Below are 21375 nucleotides of genomic sequence, written 5' to 3' on the forward strand. Positions count from 1 at the left end.
CCTCCGTCAGAGGGAGTTAAGACAAGGCAGCCTATCAGAAGATTTATCATTCTATCCTCAACATCAGCGTCAGAAAATGCGTCAAAATATCTTTTCCCAACAGATGGGAAATGAGTGACGGTTGAAATTTCATTCCAGTACAGATTGGTTGAGGTTTCCCTAAGCCTGTCTTAAAGCAGCACTATGCAACGTTTAATACGATTCTGGTGAAGGAGTTGATTGTTGAGTCTCATTACCAGGTCATCAAATATAAACGCCTTGGGTCAGTGGCTAAGCAGCTCACAGCTGTGGGTGAGAACACGCTGGCAGTGCTAATCTCAGCACAGTAAGAAATTAATAGTGGGTGAGAAAAAGTGAAAATCGTGCTGTGATCTTTAATTGTCAATGGAAATAAGGTGGTTGCCATATGAAATATTATACCTCAATGTATGATGTTCTCGGCTCTATATTCTTAGCCAATTATCATAGTGATGTCAAATGAAAGAGTTATGACATCATCTTCAAAGTGCGACAAATAACAAAGGAATAAAATGTGACAAGAACGAGCAGATGCAGAGGAAAGACAGCATTACATACTTCTAATACTTGTGGCTATGCAGTAACACAGCTGCATACATACCATGCAGAAAACAGATAGACTTTACAAGAAATAATCAGAGGCATTTGACCGAGATATAACGATTTTTGCATACTTCACACGGACATTACCAACAATGTAGCCTTTTTAAATCTTAACTTTCAGAGTCAGACTTTTCTATTGTGTTCTCTAACAGTTAAGTAAAGCTGACGATATGTTGTGACTGGGGTAGAGAAAAGTAAATGTACAGCTCAAACAATGCAGCTGGGTGTGTCAACAGTAGTAGTGTCTGTGTGTTTGGAAGCCAAGGAGGTTGCACCCAGTTGATGTCATAGCTCTGGGTGCTGATCTGTTAAGTAGTGGTCACAGCCAGTGATATAGATGTACATCTGTTCTAAATACTGAACAAACAAAATCTGATTCTTGACCATCCAGAATGTGGACAAAAGTGTGGGAATAACTGTAATTATTTGAATACTGCATCATAATAATATGCTTAAATGAAAACATAACCAATCAAACCTCTGGTATCATTTTGACTCTCAGTCAAAAGTAAGATGGTCTAATGATGCGCAGAGTTGAAATGGGGGGGGCTTTCTTTGAAAAGAACCCAAAAGGCGCATATAACAAGACGAATAAACCCTCTTTAAACTTGTATCTATTTGTGATCTTAACTGAACCACCAACTAAAAACCAAACCCTTATGTTCCTTTTTCCCTGTAAAATCCTAGCCAGGGGGATGGCAAACTACTTTAATGAAACCTGCATGGCCTTTGCAGCAGTCTGCTTTAATTACGCAGTCATGTTGGGGATGTTTTGCACAGCAGCGCTGGTGTCATGAGGCTCATGAGCCCCGCTGCTGGACTGAAACAGTCTCAGCTTCCCATCCAGGGTCCCAGTCAGCAGCTAGAAGAGACAGAAAAAAAACAAAGTTAATATCACATTCAAACTGGGGATGATACTTCCCAGGAACTGCGTCACACATCACTCTCATCTTTAAAGCTCTCTATTTAGAGGACCAAGTAGCACACCTGCTTACCTAAAGAAGACTAGCATCACCAAGTTCAAGCTCTATACTGTGATTCACACAGAAATTCTTGATTTTCCATACCTGCCAATTTTCACAAAAGAACATGAAGCCATCTGCCCTGAACTTTGTTATATAACTTAGTTTAAAAAGAAGCAGGGCTTGAGGTTCCTGACAGTGCTAGTCATGGTGAGTCAACAGTTTACAGATTAATAAGGCACCCACACATCAATAAAATAACATCAACGCACACACTGCACGCCCATTTAAAGACACACGTGCAAGCATGCACTCACTCACATGCACTCCAACCAACATGTGGATGTGGCACACAGACAAGCACATGCACACAACCCCTTTTTATCTAGATTTTTTAGTAAAAAGGGAGGATGATCCCGCTGGTTTCTTTGAGCCAGCTGAGCATATACCATTTTGTCGAAACCTCCACAGAATAAGGCTTGCGATGCGTACTGATAGCTGCAGCTGCTTAAAGTATACGATAAGATGGAACAATTGAGCGATGATCTGTTTCTTACTAATTCCAGCCATGTTTTTCTGTATTAACTTTAATCCCGCAAAACATTGCAAACTAACTGGGAATGCTTGGGTGAATGTCAAGATCTGATGTGGTGCATTAATGTTATTTATTTTTATTTCAGATATTTTAAGGTGGTTGTAAAGACTGAGTATCTTTTAAAAGTATACTAACAGCAGGAATCTTAGAGAATAACAACTCGCCAGGCAGTGATAAAAACCACATTTGGTGCAACATTTTTTCCTCATGTATGAAAGCTGTTTTATACAGGAGAAATCATCTTTTACCAGCAAGCAGATGCCTGTGCTGGGAAAGGGAGTCACAATAGCTGAGGTCTGAGGATGACTCAAGCACACAATAACTAAACTCCTGGATTCAGTCTTCTTTAGACTAGTCATGGTTTAAGCTTTTCTCCTATAGACTCACAGAAGAGGATTTCTCTAAAAGTAAGCCCACACACACACACATTAGATTTACTAGTATTTTTAGTGTATAAAAATGCTTGAGGCTTTGCCCCAAAACAAACAGTCTGACAGCTTATTTCACTGTTTTTCAAAGTGTCCTCTCTCACCATGACCTCCTGCTCAATGACCTTAATCAACAATAGCCAAGCTGTCTGGGCCCTGCCCCGGAGGTGCAAAAATAGCTACTTGAAACTTAAGAGGGTCAGAGAGCGGCTCCATTAGCAACCACAGCTCTCTTCACAAACTGCCATCCAAAATCATTAGACTGTGTAATCGTCCAGGCATTACACTCCCCACTGCCAACATGCAGTGCAGAGCTGAAACTACATTACAGATTTTCTAAAAAGGTGATAACAAAATTTCTGCACCAAACGCTTGCAGCTAACATCTGTAATCTGACACATTCCATCTCTGCAACCTTCAACCTCTGTTCACTGAGGCTGAAGCAAGCTAAAGATGACACTGATGAGGAGTGAAGGTTTTTGATGACATTCAGGGTCAGAAGTCAGAACTGGTTGCTAGCTGATTCACTGTAGACATATAACACAGGTTCATGTTGGGCCATTAAAAGTTAGGTGTTTCAGGTAAGTTGGGTATTTCCTCAGCATCCCACTTCTAAGAAACATGGCTTTCTTACGTTAGATCTTTGTTTAAAATGTCCTCATGTCACCACTCACATACAGGTTTTCAAGTCATTAACCGGCACATTCACTGTTTTTCACAAATATTTCACCTTTAATAAACTAAAAGACATAAGTCTCAATGTTGAAAAGGTGGGCTGCATCTTCGTTTTTAATTTCTCTGCTTGTTTTTATGTGTCGTATATTAGTCTCATTCAAAACTTTTCAGAAACTGTAGGATCACACAAATCAAAGTTTGAACAACACTTTGTGTTCTGAACAACACAGTCTGTCTGCACAAACTGATATGAACAATAGCTGCGGCTTTGAAGCAATGAGATGAAATGGGACATCATTCGTCAGCTGTAGAGCAAGAACCTGAAAAAAGCCAATGTTCCAGGATGTTCTGTGCTGTACATGCTGAGAGGGAAGGAAGATCTACACAACAGCAGACGATCACCAGGGTCACCTGTTTGATGAGCTTTTAAGTGCATGACCTTTTCTGTTGCTGTTGGTGATGCTATTGGTGGGGACTTATCTATATGTTCTTATTAGGATTAATATACAAAGTTCTATATAATCATTCAATCCATTTGATAGTAGTCAAAACTGGTCCCGTTGTAATGAATGTTTCAGAAAAATGAAACTCATCACACTGGAGACATGAAATTCTTCACATATTTCTGGCATTAATCCAATCTCAACTATGTTTATATTATAATTATTATTGTTATTAATTCAAATTAAAAAATATGCAAATAATATAAGATACAATAAATTTAGACTCCCTGCCTGTTCAACCATGATCCCTCTAGCCAGTCTGCATAGGTTTATGTCATTTATGAGGTCCTGGACAGCTCCATTTGGGTGAATGTGACCAAACACAGAAAAGCATATCCATGTGTTCATTCCAAAGGCTACATGTGGAATTTCTTTTTTGAAGAAAAATGCAGGCAACACCCAAAAATAATAAAGGATTGTGACTGTTTGTTAAGGCTGACACAATCACAGAACACATTATTATTTCAATGTGACAATATTGGAGTGTTAGCCCTGTCAATATGTCAGCCATATTAAAAGAAAGACTAATGTCATCGCCAAAATGATGACATAACATGCAATCTCTTGAGTTCAGATTTTAATCTTAACTTTCTCCTTTAGTTAGTCTGACACTTCTGAATGACATTAAATATTTTCTGTTTTTGTGTAATTATTTGTTTTCACACTAATCTATATAATGCTTACCTGAAAAGAACAGTTTTACATTTTGTGTAATATGCTAATTTGCTATCTTGCCAATAGTTAAAAATGAGGAAACTGATACCACTTTCATTTTCTGGGCATTAAGTACATAGCTGGGGCCAGCAGCCAATTAGCTTAGAAAAACAACCCCATACCACACTTGAAATACTTATAGTGAATATGCTATTTCATAATTCTGTGTTCAAAAGTAAATGTGCATATCTGAGCGACCTTATGTATGTCATTCAAATTTACTGTACTGTGTTTTTTAAGAAAGTGTTTTTCTTAGGCAAAGAAAGGACAACACTATTAACCCAAAATGTTGTCTACTACATGTCTACTAGATACTACTACAAAAAATTTAATACTTAAAAATGCATCTTGTGACTTTGCAACGGATTGCAAACTCTTTATTTTCCCACTTCCTGTACCCTGCCATTTCCAGCTGTGTTGAACACAGGCCACTTGATTCCAGAGAGGCTGTCTCAGCGCAGTCTGCATCTCACTTTAATGTGACATTCTGGAGCAGACAGCAGAGTCCGGCTCTGTATTTGCTGTCTGGCCACTGCAGCAAGAAGAGAGCGCTTTGCTCTCTGGGGCCAGGAGGAGAGGAAAGAGGAAACGAGGAGATAAAATATATGTAAAACAAATGACTGAGGAGTGTGAAGGCTTTTCAAATGCCAAACAGCCACAAATGAAAAGATACAGCTAAAAGGCCTTGTGGGACGCCAGCTGCATTTTTTGCCTGCCTGCAGAAAGCACAGATAATACGTGCTGACATACGGAGACAAGAGTGAACTGAATTTGAAAGCTAAAGAGATGATTCACTCATTGTTCATCTTCCTAGCTGAGGCGATAGAACATGTTAACTTTTAGAGACATCTGCTTGTGTCAATAAGCGGTCACAGTCCTGCACTAACTCCAACAAATGAAGAGCAAATGAGGTCTGAAGTACTCAGGGAAAGAGTTCAGAACTTTCTCACTTAATCGAAAGACTGAAACTGAAAACCATTACTTTTTCATTCTGATTCTGTGGCTTAAATAAAAACAGTATTTCCCCCTACCAATAAACCTACATATGTATGCATTTAAAAATGGATCATATACGTCAGTGTGCAGATATGTCTAGAATAAAGGAGGGGTTCAGTAACCTTTAGTAACCTTTCTCACTGTAATTTGTTTTGCTTTTTACTTAGATTTTTGTGAAAATATCAGATTATAAAATTTTGTTTTGTTTGGTACTTTTCAATCCTGTTATTCTCTTGTCTCTTGAAATTCTTTATCAGTCATCAAATTCTTTTTGAAACCACAAACAAAAAAGAACCCTCTTCGCCTTTTAATTTGATATCTCCGTCATTTTATCCAGCATTAGTCAACTGAAAATTACACAACGAAGATGACGATGAGATAACCCTTGACCATTCAGCTAACACTGAAATGAAAATATGTTTAAAAATTGTCCTGAAACAACCTGCTTCACGATTACTAAAAGAAACCCATTTTCATTTGATGACACTGCCTTGTAAAGGTCTCCTACAGCAGCATCATGTTCATAACTAGCCAGCCTCCTACAGACGCAGTAGGAGACCTTTACTGCACCACTCAATATCCAATACTGATATTGGATTCAATATGCAATAACCTCTCAATCACAGAAACAAAGGTGGCACAAACAAAATCAGAACAGTTTGGTCAGCATTCAAAACATTCTAGTGTAAAAAGAAAAGAAAAATAAAAAAAAGAATACCCCAATGTGCTTTGAAGGAAACTCACTTTGCTAAAAAACTGATCTTTGGCAAATTCCGCAAAGATGTTTCCACTGCTGATGTGGAACAATACTATTGGAGCCACTGACAGCTTGGGATGAGAAAGTACAGGAATCTGAGAAACACAAACAGAGCACAGCCGCATGCGGTCTACTTCTCTAGTCTGACTCAGTAACCTGTTTCTCTGAAGCCACTGTTGATTTGCCTCTGGCCGCAGCATTTTTCTTTGATCCTGAAGCTTTCGAAATTCCAAAAATCACTGGAGGAAATCACACCAGATACAATATCACCACTGCCTGGTTTTCAGAATCTACTCAAATTGGACACAGCTTAGTCTGCCTCCCACAAATCCAATCCGAAAAAAAAGAAAAAAAAAATGCAAAAGAGAATATCCTTAATGTGTTGAACAAGTAGAGACAAAATCCTTTTACAATTGTGAAAACACTTCAAGTTAACTTTTAGGGTAGCACATTTAGCTCCAACACAGGGGAGCTTACAAAATTTTACAGAGGTATGCCATTTGAAATCCCACAAGATTTTACAAGACAACAAAGTAAAGTGACAGTAAAAGTTGGGATCTCTCATTACAGACTAAAGTACAGGAATAAACCTGAGGGAATAACCCTGGAGGTGGATCTACCTACTTGATGGTCTTTTAATTATTAGGTTGGAAAAAAGTGACTGAAAAATGAGTGGAAAATATGCATTGCATTATCTGTTCTCACAGCAGTAAATAGGGCGAACATCTGGCTGTCAAATGTGAATAAAAAGCAAGGTGAGCCCAGGTTGGGGACAAGTTTTGTAAGTATTTTTTCATGTCTTGGTAAGGAGAAAGCACAGGCTCACGAAATATAGTGATATTAACATTATGATACCACATGACCTTTACTGTGAGACTGACCAACCATTTCCCAGTACTTGTTAAATTTTTTTTGAAAAGTAAAGACAGATATGTATGCATCAATTCCAGTCAGACATGGCCGACTATAACTATGGCAAGCACTCAATATATCAGTAGAAGATCATGCTGTCTAAGGAATTGGAAAGAAATACTTTTCAGTTAATGTGAAGGAAAGTTTTACGTAACTCTTGATGTATGTATCTATGGCAATCTTACACTCTCTGAAACATTACGATGAGTGCTCATATGGATCAATGTCAGAGTTGAGGGTGTGAGACTCTGGACTCTGCAGAGCTCAACTTCCCAGCATCGCGAAATAATTGAAATCCTTACATTTTCAAACATACTGTGTAAAGGTAAAAAAAAAAAAAAAAAGTATCGATGATAAAAACTGATCTATTGTTTCCCATGTCTAAACACTTCACGAGGCTGAAATGGTGCAATAAGAACGATTCAAATAATTCCAGCCATCAGTGAGCTTCAGCTGAGAGGTGAATAACAGGACTCTACCATGTTTAGCAGCAACTTAAATCTGCAGCAATGCAAGATGCATGTAAATTATAATAGCATGACTATTACTGTCATATTACTATTATTGTTAAAGAAAGGTCAAATGTGGTAGTGCCTTTCAGTATTTCAGTATAGAAATGATGGGTGAGCGGGAGAAATTTCTGTCTTAAAATGATCACAAGTGAGCACAGAACTGCAACTGCAAAAGAAGAGGCTGGTGCTAAAAGCTGGAAAATGTAAGTGGACCCTGAGTTAGGATTATTTTGTCATACTACAATTTCCAAGGCAAAAAGCTAAAGAATGAACCTCCATTCTTGACTTGAACATAATGCAGACCAGAAGTCATAAAAAGTCTTATGGATGGAATTGTAGCATTTACTGATCTCACATGTCAACAGATCCATCTCCATGACAACTAAGCAAACTCGCTTGTTAATGAAGACTGTGTGATATGGTTGAAAGCTCGTAAGCAGACCACAAGGATTGTTTTGTCAGACCAAACTGAAATTAATTTGGGAAACTGTACTGAAAAATCAAAATCTGAAAGGATGCAAATGGTTTTATCTCAATTTGATAAGAATTTCAGAGGTTGTCCTCCCTCCCTTTAAGAGGTCCTGAGAAAGACTAAATAGGCCACAGTGAATGTTGTTTTAAGTCACTGATCAAGAACAGCTCTGTTCCTTTGGCTAGGCAGACAAAACGTAGCTGTGCTGTGGTGAATGGACAAGACTGCATCCAGCTGTGTGCTAATTGCATTCAGACAACTGCTTCACAATCACTGGAACAGACAGCTTGCCAATACAGAACTGCTTCAATAATTCAATAAACTACAGTATTACTGCTTTTCACTGGTTATTGGTTAGATGGCAAGTTTATTTCATGAGCAACTATTTCTGGGCTTTAAATTATTTTTGAAAAAAAAAATGAGATGGACTACAGTACCAAAGTAAACATAAAGCATGAATAAAAAGTAAAAGTATAATCAAGCACACTGTACCTGAGGGTTTTTTTTTTATGATTGGTGACTCTGACTATGTGTCAGCACAATATAAACACTATGTTAAGAATACATAACTTTTAGCATTCTTTGAATGTGCTTGTGGGGACATCCTGATTTTGAGGATGGGAAGGCTTGTCATAGCTCTGTATTTAGCTGCAGACCCTCTGGAACCCTCCAAACTTTTCATACATTTGTGAGTTTTACGACTTCAGCGTGGTCAAAACTTGGCAGGTTCTCGTAGTATGAGATCCATCAGTGACACAAATCTAAGAACAGAAAGAAGTGATGGCCAATAGGGGATGTACATATATAGATCAGATTGATACAATTTGACACACTTCACTGAAGACAAAAGGTTTTGATAATTTGCACACATGCAAACATTTTATAAGAAATATGACCAGATTTCCATGAGGAAAGAATTTGTCTTGTATCACTATATTGCAAACATAGTAAGTGGTCACATAAATTTTCTGTTTGATTAAAATATTGCTTTAATCCTTATCAATCACCTGACCCCTGCGATGTAAAACACAACAGGTTCAGGCAGTAGAGTCAACTTATCTTGATTTTTTTAAGACTTTTGGCTTTGATCACATGTCCTATCAAACAAAACAGAATGTGCAGAAGTAGCGACGGGGAGCAAGAATGCTCTGACTGATGAAGTGTGTCTTCAAACTTTGCAGATTACTGTAATTTAGCCAGTAAATATCCATGGATCAAACTTTCCACTTTCAAACTTGGAAATCTGAATGTATCTTTGTGCTGCAAAGTTTAACTGAATGGAGTCACACACATGGACATGCAGATTTAAAACATGTGTTTCAAGTCCAAAAGAGTCAACAATAAGTTTCCCGAGGATGTCCAGCAGTGGGTGCGATATTTTATTTTCAAAGCTGTCTTTTTCAAAAGGACTTGCTTTGGACAGTTAAAAAGAAAAATCATTAACTGGACAATAAAACATTTCCAACGTGAAATGTTGCTTTGTAAGAAATGCTCTGGAGATTTTGTCTGAGACACTGAAAAGTTGCTGATATCAAGTATCACCTTAAAATTTCATTTCTCATTTTCCTGTAACAGCAAATCAAGACAGACAAAGGTTTTTGTCCTGTGTTAAATTTTACTTAATGTGTATATGCCTTGGCAAGACTCCATACAGTCCCTGAATCAGTTCTGATTTATTGCAGGCCAAGTAAAGAAAACAGCTTTAAATTCATGTTGGGGACAACCTGAAAGAGAGCGCGCAAGACCACAACAATGTTTGAAACTCTCATACCAATCAATACATTAATAATACTGAATATGTTTCAACCCTTTAGACAGAGTGCAACAAAATGGAATAACATTAAACTACAAGGTATCTAGTAAAAGAAAAAAAAAAACAAAAAAACATAAACGGTCAACAGTAAAGTGGAAAAGCAGCTCCTGAACCGGACAAGCACAAAACTGTATACACTTTTTGTTGACTCTAAAGCAGCCAATTACAGGCTGGAACAACCCTGCAGGCAGCCAGTCATAAAAGTGTATCAGTGCACAAAGTGAGTCAATAAATCCCACAGGGTTATGGCAAGGAAGAGCAGTAGTCATTATCTGATTGGCCACCACTGGTTAAACCCACAGAGTGATTTGGGGATATTTGTTTTAAATGAAAATAATATTGGTCCAGGAGGGTATTATTTTGAAGAAAAAAAAAGTTTGTTGTTGCAGTAGTGTTTGTAGATGCAAACAGCATTTTTGGTTTGGGCTTATACACATTGTGCCCAAGCGTTCATATTTTTGAATGAGAATAATTTGTTTTGCTAGTAATTTCAGTATACTTATTAAACAAAGACACAACCCCATATGTTGAAAAATACTACAGACATTTACATACAAGTACACCTACACATATAAAATGCAGTTAAGCTTCTTACACTCAGCAACTAGTAGAAACTCTGTGAGGTCACTAACATAAAAGTTCACCCACCCTGAATTCTGGGATGGTCTCAATAAGCCCTGCTATGTGACCTCAGCCTGAGGATAAGATTCCTTCTTTGCAAACACTTGTAGTGCAGAGCAAGGAGAGATGGTGCAGACCCGTGTAACCAAGTAACTCTAGGAAATATTTTGGAAATCTGGGTACATGAGTGTCAAACAATGCAATGTGATTTTTTTTTATCGTGTCAAATTGCAATGACAGAAACAATATGTCAATATTTCTATTAGTTAAATATCACATAGTACCCAGAGTAACTGTATTCACTTTGGAAATGTGTAATTCACAGCATTCTTAAAGTGAAACAGTTTCCTTCAAACCCCTAAAATTACACTTAAGAAGTGAAGCAGTTTCTTAAATTAAAGAGAAGGTGACCTCTGGATGGAGTGGAGGGTAAACACAGTTAAAATGAGATGCCTGTGTGTATATCCTGTGGGGTGTTTATGCAGAGTTAACATAGGTCAACATCTGGAAAGTAAAAACAACCTCTGGTTTGCTTTAGCTGTCCGATACCTGATACCGGTCAGGGAGGGAAGTGACAGTAAAATGCACTGAATTTGTCCGAAATATTTACTCTGGGAGAAATCTGATTGATGCTTTATCTAAGATGAGGAGTTCTCTCTGTTCTGTGAGATGGCACACTGAACAAAGGGTGAAGCAACAAAATAAAGGAAACCACAGAGACAAAAGGTCAAGAAATGTCCTTACCTCTGGTTTGGCAGGGTTGAAAGTCACACTGAGCACCGTGTCTGAGTGTTTTTGAAGTTTGTGGAGGTAGCTGCTGCTACGGATGTCATACACATAGGCCTGAAATTAACAAGATGAGCTGCATGAGCAAAGGCAGTCACAAACCGCAACATGTACTGATGCAGGACACACTCAACTTGTATATCATTGTTCACTGCGGTGATAATCAGTAGATGTTTGTGAAATTACAACCAAAATTTCCTGATTTCCTGATCAAAGGGCTTGTGCAAATGTTTGTGTGGAAGGAACATTAAGGCAGCATTGAATGCTAATGTACAATCCATTTTTAGATGTTTTGTTAGCTTAATATCAGACCGATAGGTGGTGTTTCACTGCACTTCCTGGTTGAAAGTTTCAAGTGAGTATATGCAGTATCACTAATGGGTGTGATCAGAGGTTTGCTCTCTTACACCTGTAACCATGTTCATTGATGCCACAGTGTGCTGACACACCCTGGAGCACACTTCACTGCAGCAAGGCAGGAAGTAAAACAACTGGAGAACAAAACACGATTCTGATCTCTCAAGTTGCTCTTTATATGGAGAGAAAAAAATACGAAAAGATTGCATGCGCGCAGCAAATCTAAAACATCAAAACGCACTCATAGTACTCAAATAATGTGCGCTTCAAATTACGTGGCCATAGACACTGATTAACAATTCTAATAATCCCTTGTCAAGCAGGTGAGGACACTTTTTCTTGGGTGCAAAAATTACATTTACACAATACTTGCATAGACATCTTAGAATCAACATTTTAAACTGAAATCTTAGAATACATGGGTTAATATATTACCAGCTTGTTAGCACAGTTTTTTTTCTTCGAAATACAATCGGTGAGCTTTAGGATTGTTTGCTTCTGTGGCATGAACACAGATAAAAACAGATGTGGGGATGTTTGTTACCAGACGACGACTCATCAAATTCCTGCAGCTGTTTTGCATTATGTTTCGCTGCAAAACGCTTCAAGTGAGCTCTGTCAAACAGTCCGTGGGTAGAGCGTCTCCTGTCTAGTAGGCACATGATGTGCGTGGTGCCTAGGAAGGCATTAGATACTTGGAAGAAAGAAGTTCTTTCAGGAATGCTTAAATATCACACTGATCCTCAGGTATATCAGTTTATATCAACAGTAACTGAAGCCGAGAGTGGGGCAATCGAATCGGGAGTATGAAAACTGAATCATCAAGCATACACCTTGATTTAAAAAAAAAAATAATACTGTTGTCTTATAAATTGTAATCTCATGTCAGATGATAAGAGGGGAAGTTAAACTGCTGAAAATAAGACATATTTCAACAGAACATACAACAGGTTAATATTGACCACACTGAAATCCTATTCCACTTAGATCGTCTTTGGCCTTATGTTCTTTGGAAAATGTGTAATATGATCCAGGGAGTCTTTTTAGAGGATTCAGGTTCTTTTTTTCCATGATTGCTTTTTGATATATTAAGACAAGTACAAATATGTCTGGCTTATGGAAGTCTCAGGGCAGCTACAAATAAATACGGGGTAGCTCACTACCATACAGTCTCCCAATTTCCAAGAAACGTTGGAAATGTCCGATCTCAACAGAGATGCTCTCAAATGTCCGTGCTGTGCTGAGTCCCCATAATTAATAATAACCAACAGCATGCATATATTATTCCACAGTTTTCAACAAGCACATACACCAGAAGAAAAGAGAGATGGATAAGGAAATAGGAGGCAGCCTTCTGAAGAAGGCCTGAAAGCAAGTATAAGGAAAAGTCTGGAAAAGCAATTAAACAGTTCTGCTTCAACATGAATGCTAAATTTGACTTCTGTGGAAAAAGGATCAGGTTCAAATGAAAATCTTTGAGTCAAGAAGAACCAGTCCTCACCTTAAATGGAGGCGAAACTGATGAACATTGGTTCCTTTACAAGGTTAAGTAAGATATGAAGATTATAAATTAGACATAAAATAATTTACTGTAGCAAGCGAGAATACTGGCGGCTTGTGATATTTTTGTTAAAATATCACCATATTTTGATTCCGTCTTGACAGAAGATTCATGAAAGATTTTGTAAAGTGACCAGACACGTGATGTGACACATCATTATTTGCTCTTGTTGAAGCTTTTGTGAAATCTCACATTAGCCATCAACTTTTTGCAACTTAATGACTATCACTGTTCTGAATTCATGGAACCAAACATTGTGTATATGTGACTTTGATGGACAGTGTCCCTAATTGCCTTTTCACCAGCTGCAGTTTTACTAAAATGAAAAAAAAAGAGTGATTATCTCCATCAAATTGTGTTTAAAGTCAACCTGACTGTCTGGGATACACTATAACTAAAGAACAGGGGCAACCGAGCCACACAGTGTATAGACAGTTACAACTTACACAGTTATCCTCAGAGCCTGAGGCAATGAACCGGCCACATGGTGAGATGGCTGATGAGCAGGGGTGGCAGCGATTTAAATGGTTCGCATAACGCCGTACACACCTGAGGAAGACATGCACACAGTTGGGGGAAATTAACAAGGTTAATAAACTCAAGCCCAACCCGATGTTGGGGAAAGACTGAATATTTGACTGCTGATATCATAATACATTCTTACGGTAGTTTTACTGGGTCCTTGTGGGATTAAATCAAGAGAGCATGCAGTAATATGCAATATGTATTTTATTTTAAATACTATGACTGAATCTATTACTAATTATTTTACCCTGACCTCATTGTGACTGACAAGACCGTGAGATAGAAATCTTAGTAAAAATCTTCAGTAAAAACAATATTATAACCTAATTGCTATTGGTTGTATGCCTCAGCACACCAGTCTAGATGCATTTTACACCCACCTCTGTCTGTTATGTCACAGTGAATTTGACCTTTGACCATCACTTCATCATTTTATCCTAATAAACATTTATGTCAATTGTTTTTGATTTATGGTCAAAAAGATGCTCTGTGAGGTTGCAGTGAACTTTGTCCACCAAAATCAAAACAGTTCATCCTTGAGTCCCAATGGATGTTTGTTCCAAATCTGAAGAAATTCCTTGAGGTTGCTTCCGAGATATCATGTTTAAAAAATGGGACGTATGGACGGATGAACATACAGACAATCGCACAACCCAAAAGCATAATGCCTCAGGCCTCGGCCTTCACTCATGGTGTGGGGGAATAAAAACAATACTTGAGATATCCTTAGTATAGCCAAGAATAGTGTTTCACAACAGTGCAGCTGTTGTTTTGTTGAAGTGATGAGTTAAATGAAAAAGTCTCATCTATTAGTGTATGAAACTCACGTTTTACAAACATCTGAACCAGCTGAGGGCACTGAGCTGAGCATGACTCAAACAAAACACAGAAAAGAGAAGGTAGTAGATGAGAAATGGCCTCCTTGTGCTACTTGTCTGTGGTTTGCTTTGGTTTGCAACAGCATGTAATGCCTTTGCAATACCACTAACAGCTAGCTGAGCTAAGGGCTCTATGGGTTGGCATGACTGCAGGGCTGAACTTGTGGACAGGATCTGGTGAGAGCATGTCTTTGACATTCACATGCTAATGTCATTAAGTTAGACTAAAAGTAGGTCATATTCACTGGTGACCCCAAAGAAATCTGATATACCCAATACCAGTGAGCAAGTTAATATAACCGCTAAGGTTCTTTTAATATTTAAAAGAATTACATTTTGTTTTTGTACAGGATAGACTGATGAGAAGTATAGCCGTCTAAATCCCCATCAGCACATCTGGACGTTCAGGTCTGTAGCTGACCTGACACAACCTGTCACTATCGCTCTGATAAGAACCAGTTTAACAAGTTAGCGTAAACACTCATCTGGTTTTCTAGGTCAGAATGTGAATCTAATGTTTTGACATAGAGAAGATGCTGTGCCGAGTCCCCCCGCACACACATATTCTCCGTGTTGAGTGAGTGATGACTATCCGGCATTTGCCTGATGACTAACGCAGACCTCACCGGAGGGTCTGGGTGGGAGCCTGTACGGTTACTGAATCCACCTGGGTATTCAGTGTCAGTCATCAAGGTAATCAGCAGGCTAATCATAGCTCGTTATTTGCAGCCAGTGTATTTCAACCAATTCAACTGTGTCAGGGCAAATCAGGTGAAAGCTTGGTTTTCCTTGCACAATTTGATATCATTTGGTATAAATATGTGATGTATATAATGTATTGTTCTGCATTAATTTATCAGATGAAGGAAGTCCCTCCAGATTTAGGGGAAATATATCACTGAACTAAAGAGAAACAGATCACGATCTGCTTTCTATGCCTTTAGAATCTGTATCTAACTGGGTCTGATTTATGCTACTAGTTGGTGCACAGACCCCTAAGTGGGAATGTATCTTGTATATCTTGTATACTTAAGCAAATAATTTTAAAATACAAGGGATGAGTGAAGGGTGGGGGCTGTAACCAAGCCAATGTTTTACATAGCTCATTAAACTCCTAAAACATTATATTACTGTCTGAAAAGGAAGGAAAAAGAGGTATTGGGAATTCTCGGGTGACAGACCAAAATAAAATTAAGACTTCAAGAAGTTTCCACAGAGTGAAATGTACATTTCTCACAGTGGTTTTTCTGGGAGTCCTATTGTTCGATCAGTGACAGAATAAAGTATCAGCCCCAATTGTGTCCTAATGCAGAGCTCCTCTCAATGGAATTGTTTATCTAATAAGAACACTGTTCCATTTATAGTGCTTTGCAATGGCCGTGGGTAAAAAAAATTCGGGCTGTTTCCCATACAGTCATTCATCAAGTCATAAAACAATTTAAGCTAATGACTTCAATTGCCAAATAATTTATTACATTTTTCTTGTTGATAGCAATGACCCAGACGAAATTGCGGATGTCAAACTAAACATGACTATTTATTTAATCAGTGAGATTTTGTAACAGAGTGCCTGGTCCAGAGTGATTTTATGCAACTCTCTGTCTGCCATTAACTAAGGTGGAAGAAAAAGCCCTCAGTTCTGTTTCAGTTAAGTTTGCTTCAAGTTTGATTAACATCTTTGAAATCAATGAGATTAGGGCAACATTACTGTATCTTCACGTATTTCAATATTTCCTGGAAGTTCAAAAGTTTAAAGGGTCAGTTCAGGAAAAATGAATGATGAATGATTAATGAATGAATGATTTACCCCTAATAAGATTGAGCCAGTTTTGTGTGCTGGGGTGATATTTTCATCTTTCTTCTCCAAAAAAAATTATATTTTCAAAAATAACAGCGACATGCGCAGCTCAGGACTACACCCCAATGTCACCTGCTAATTCTGAGATATTACTGTTGACAGGTTTCATTGAAATAACGACAAGTTCAACTTCAAGTATTCTCTGTGGCCTCAGCTTACTGTACTAAAATAGTGCTGGTACTATTGTATTCTTTTTCACAACTGATTTCTCATGCTCTTTTTGTAAAGCCCTGAACAAAAAAAATCTATGAAATGTTCACTCACATTGATCCATTTAGAAAAAAGCTCCACTGAATAAAATAATCTGATGATCCTGGTGAGCAGTCACATGGACACCTTATGTAAGCTTTACTCACATTGTTCCAAGAATTTTTATATTACCTTATTTATGATTCTGAGGAACATATAACCTAGAGTTGACTTAACTACTTCCACTAGATGATAGCTTCAAGACAAACACAGGAACGTTAATTTCGGGGAGCTGTAACTTTTTTTGTGGTTAGTACTGGAAACAGAAACAGAAAATAAGGCTTATCAGAGAGGAAAATCAAATTAACAGGGCCAACAAAACAAAAAAGAAATGCTTTTACATATTGTTTTCATACATTCATATGTTTCACTTCAGAAAAACTGCATCTGCTGAGGGATGCATGATCACAGCTCTCAGAACCAGAAGTTGACCTGGAAACCAGGTGCAAATATTTATCAGATAGCAATAAGGTTTTGATAGAGTTTGGGATGGGGAGTTAAACATGGAAGCAGTCTCAGACATAAAAGAATGAAGTACTCAATAATCCCTTCTACCAGGCCAAAAAGAACATTTTGAAATCCAAGGGAACCTACTTGAATTATCCGCCTTATATGGATATCTGCTACTAAGGGCCAAAGAAAAATTTTCTCAGCTACGTACTTTGGAAACTGAACAACTACAGATTCACTCATCAACGGAGGAATGTTTGTGTAAGAAAAAATGTTGATGTCCTTAATGTACTTCAGCATTAAATATCTGAATTAATGGCAAATGTCTTTTATATCATGATTAGGAAGCAATTTCAGAATTGTTTGTTGTTCCTGATGGCACTATACTCCAAGTGATCAAAATGTCTTGGAAAAAAGCACATGTATTAGGTATTTTCTACTTTCTTGATTGAGTTAAGTTGCCATACAGTACCGCACTGCCACCAATGTCATACTCACTGGTTTTGAACACCTTCTCAAGAGTCTGAAGAAACTAAAGCAGTTCATGAATATTTAGTAAAAGCAAACAGCCATGGATGTTCCAATTTTTCTGGCTCGATTTTCACATTATGGTACACTGAATACAAATCTAAAAGAATAGCTTATCTTAATAGTACCTAAGTGTGCGGAGGTCCCAAATCTTCACACCATCTGTTACTGCAGTAGTGAGAAAGAGGTTGTAAGAATCCGGTGCTTGTGTGCTAAACATGGAGCCCTGTGAAGTACACACACACACACACAAAAAAGGACTAGTCAGCACATGCTTGACTGAAATAGGTTATAAATCAGATTCTCATACTGACCAGGACTGGAACATTTTATTTCTGTGTATCCTGTACTGGCAAATGCTGTTATTATTATTATTCCAGGTACATTGTTCCTTCCTAAATGTAGGAGCTGATATTAAAGACAATATAAACCTACTGGAGCTGGAAAAAAAACTGGGATGGAAGCATAACTGTTGTTAATTTGTCTTTGTGTGTCATTTTCCATCTTTTACGTACCACACTGATATGGGCTTCAGCTACAAATATTAAAGAGTTTCCACTGCCCATATATACATAAATTCCATATATGACACCAAGAGAGGGAAAGAAAGAGAGAGAGAGGTGGTGGTGGTGGGGGGGTGTTTTTTGTTTAGATTTCCATTAAGAGTGTGAGAACGGGAGTCTGAGAGGGCATTTCCAGTTTCATTTTCCGAGAAGTCCTCTGCTCTGATGAGTTCCAGGTGAATTTTGCAGAGCAGGCGATGGAAATTTGAAGTGGGAAAAGCTGCTTCACATGCTGCAGTTCCTGCTGTTTGGGCCGCAGTGGGATGAGAAAGCAAGAGGGGAGGGAAGACTGATGTTATGTGTGCAGCCTGCAGGCAGGGGCAATCCCTCTGATCCTCAGGTATTAACCCTACAGGCATTCCAAAGGCCCTCAGGCACCCAGGCGAAGGACCCCACGCTGACGCAACAGCCAAGCTGAAACAACACACTGCGGGCTTTCCACAACGTATGGCTCACAATAGCTGGCGTGACAAGAAACAGGGATCTCTGTGCTGAAGAGGTATAGTCAGCTGTGGGTAAGAGGGCATCACAGTTGAATGGGTTAATGCATTTAATCCATGCCACTAGCTGCAGTGTGTCCAGCTAATCCGGGTTGGCCTGAGTGTCAAGTATGCACAGGTCAACATGCAGAAGTGACTACAGTCAATACCCTAGGGTCACTGGGTACAAGCCTTTCTCTTGCATGAATCCACACTTTCTTGGATTCCAATAAGTTATATAAGCATCTGTAAGATAGGTCAACATTTCTGTAATTTTTATGATGAAAATTAATAGGTTTGTTGCTATTACAAAGCTGGCAAATATTGATATAACTTTATATGGAGAGAAAATAAGGTCTGTCATTTCTCTGTAAAATGTAATAAAATCGCTATGCAGAAATGCAAATAATATGCAGAAAACCCAAACTTGAATGCATGAATCTATCACTGATATTTATAGTTTCATTTTGAGTGATGCAGTATTACATTCCTCATAGCACTATAATGGATATGGACACAGGCCTAAGCTGTCTACTTGTTAGACACCAGCAAATTAGGTCCACATTGGTCCAAGACAGTGATGTGGGAGTAAGACCACATAAACCCAAACTGCATCATGGAACAGCATTACTCAGAGGCCATCATCCAGCATAGAATCTCCTCCTGCCATCTCCTATGGCAGCCTTAATCCTGATGCACCAGGCATTTACATTCAAACACTCAACGAGATGAATGATGCTGATGATGGCATGTCCTGTCAGAATGTCATGGAAACTTTTGGCTAACCAATGGCATTTTCTAACATTTTTTTTTTAACCATGACCTTCTTCATTCACACCGCAAAGTAACACTTTTATTCCCTCAAAGATAATCTGTGCCTTACGTAACACTCATAGATGTCTTATGTAATGACATAACATCTGCCAAATAGTAGATGGGGCTCACACTGCCAACTGATGCCAAATCAAGCAAATTCTTTGCTGTGTGGGTGAGGTCTAAACATCACTTTTCCTGTGGAGTGATGAGAAGTCCATGCCTCTGTCTATTCTCAGTAGTTAGAGGTTATCACGAGTTTCAGTCAAACGACAAATGAGGAAAAAGTCTATGAGTCAGACTGGATAAGAAAACTTAAATGTTTGTCTTTTCGAAAACAATGCACACATGTCTTTCAGTAATTAAAATGATTGTGAAAAAGTTTTCAGGACACCAGTGTGCCTGGCTTACAGCATGCTTTGTTAATTCTTTAAGCCACAAGACACAGTCATTTAAAGCAATTTCTCCAATATCCTCCATTTGCAAGGTTCTATCCTTAAAACAGAAATAATGAGAAATACTCAATCACAGTAAAAATAATATAATCGGAGGAACTTTTGAATTGGTATATGGATGGTCACATGAACATTCACAGGGACATTTAAATGGCCTCACCTTGTTCTGTGTAATGCCATGGACGGCTCTGCTGTGGGCATCAGGCAGCTCTGAGGCAACTGCACCCTTATTCATGTCGAATACTTGAATGGAGCGATCCGAACCACACACCAGAACGATGTCTGAAACAGCATTTAGGAAAATTATGAGATTGATTGTTTCCAAACTATAGGTCTGCTGCTTGCTGCTTGGAGATTGTTGTGTTTTGCCTTCTAAATAGTCTTCTGTGCTTGTGACACATTATCTCACACATTATATCATCATGATATGATAATAAATAAAGGGTTCATTTTCATAAAGTCATTTCTATTCATTCAATTTAATGCCATGATAAACACGTCCTTTTCCTTTTGTGTCCTTTTACAAGTAATTTTTAATGATATGCTAATTACACCTTAAATTATACAAATAAATAAATAAAATAAAGTTTAAAAAATCCAGTAAAATGTCAGTATCATCATTGTAGGTCAATTTCCCACTTGGCCAGTGCCAAGCACAGTGGAGTAAAATAACTCCTGACAGGATCTCACCCATCCCAGGACAGCTCAGTTCACTGGATTTACTGGAAAGCAAATGCACCGTAAACACTAACAAGGGGTTGAAATGCAGACATTCCTGAAAAATTAAAGAGACCTAAATGATTTACAGGTAAAGTCAGCTGTGAAAACCCTGAGGCAACATGTGAAGACTTTATGAAGCACAGACAGATTGCTGTGGTTGATATGGAAGTGGTCCAATGAGATGCTCCAAGTAAAACTACTTAAGAGTTAAGTTCACTTTGCCCTCCACAGCATCAGTGCAGTCTAGACTATAATATTTTGTGCTGCAAGACTAATAATAACAAGAAAAAGGATACAAGAGAAGAAATCATTGATTGCAGACATGGCAGTGATGTCTGTTGCTGATGTCGTCTCAAAGCTTTTTGCCAATTTGACGACACTCCGGTGCTGATATCTAAGAAGAAAAAAAAAAGCTGCTTCATTTTCTAAAAAATAAGGGCAAATACATGATCATCATTCTTCATCTCTGTCTGAGCTATACGGCGGTAGGAAAGAATGCATCAAAACCCACTGCCTTCTGATTTTGTTTGTTTTTACTGAACAAACAAAATTTTTAAATATGAATAAGTAAC

The 21375-nt window shown here is 38.2% G+C and overlaps 1 protein-coding gene across 2 annotated transcripts in view; it reads right to left on the reverse strand.

Moving 5' to 3' along the window:
• Nucleotides 1-520: 520 nt before the first annotated feature.
• wdr27 (WD repeat domain 27) overlaps nt 521-21375 on the reverse strand; it is a 37263-nt gene continuing 16408 nt past the window's right edge. Inside the window, exons 19-24 of one of the 2 annotated variants that reach the window (XM_046402218.1) lie at nt 21100-21197; nt 20244-20365; nt 17902-17999; nt 13732-13834; nt 11326-11424; nt 521-1483 (exon numbers count right to left, since the gene is read on the reverse strand). In XM_046402218.1, coding sequence (XP_046258174.1) covers nt 1370-1483; nt 11326-11424; nt 13732-13834; nt 17902-17999; nt 20244-20365; nt 21100-21197 — 634 coding nt within the window. In that variant the 3' untranslated portion in view covers nt 521-1369. Of the gene's footprint in view, nt 1484-8244; nt 9872-11325; nt 11425-13731; nt 13835-17901; nt 18000-20243; nt 20366-21099; nt 21198-21375 lie in introns of those variants that run through there. The other variant, XM_046402219.1, reaches the window with a different exon arrangement.

The sequence above is a fragment of the Scatophagus argus genome, chromosome 10 (genome assembly GCF_020382885.2).
Source record: "Scatophagus argus isolate fScaArg1 chromosome 10, fScaArg1.pri, whole genome shotgun sequence".
Classification (NCBI taxonomy): Eukaryota; Metazoa; Chordata; class Actinopteri; family Scatophagidae; genus Scatophagus; species Scatophagus argus.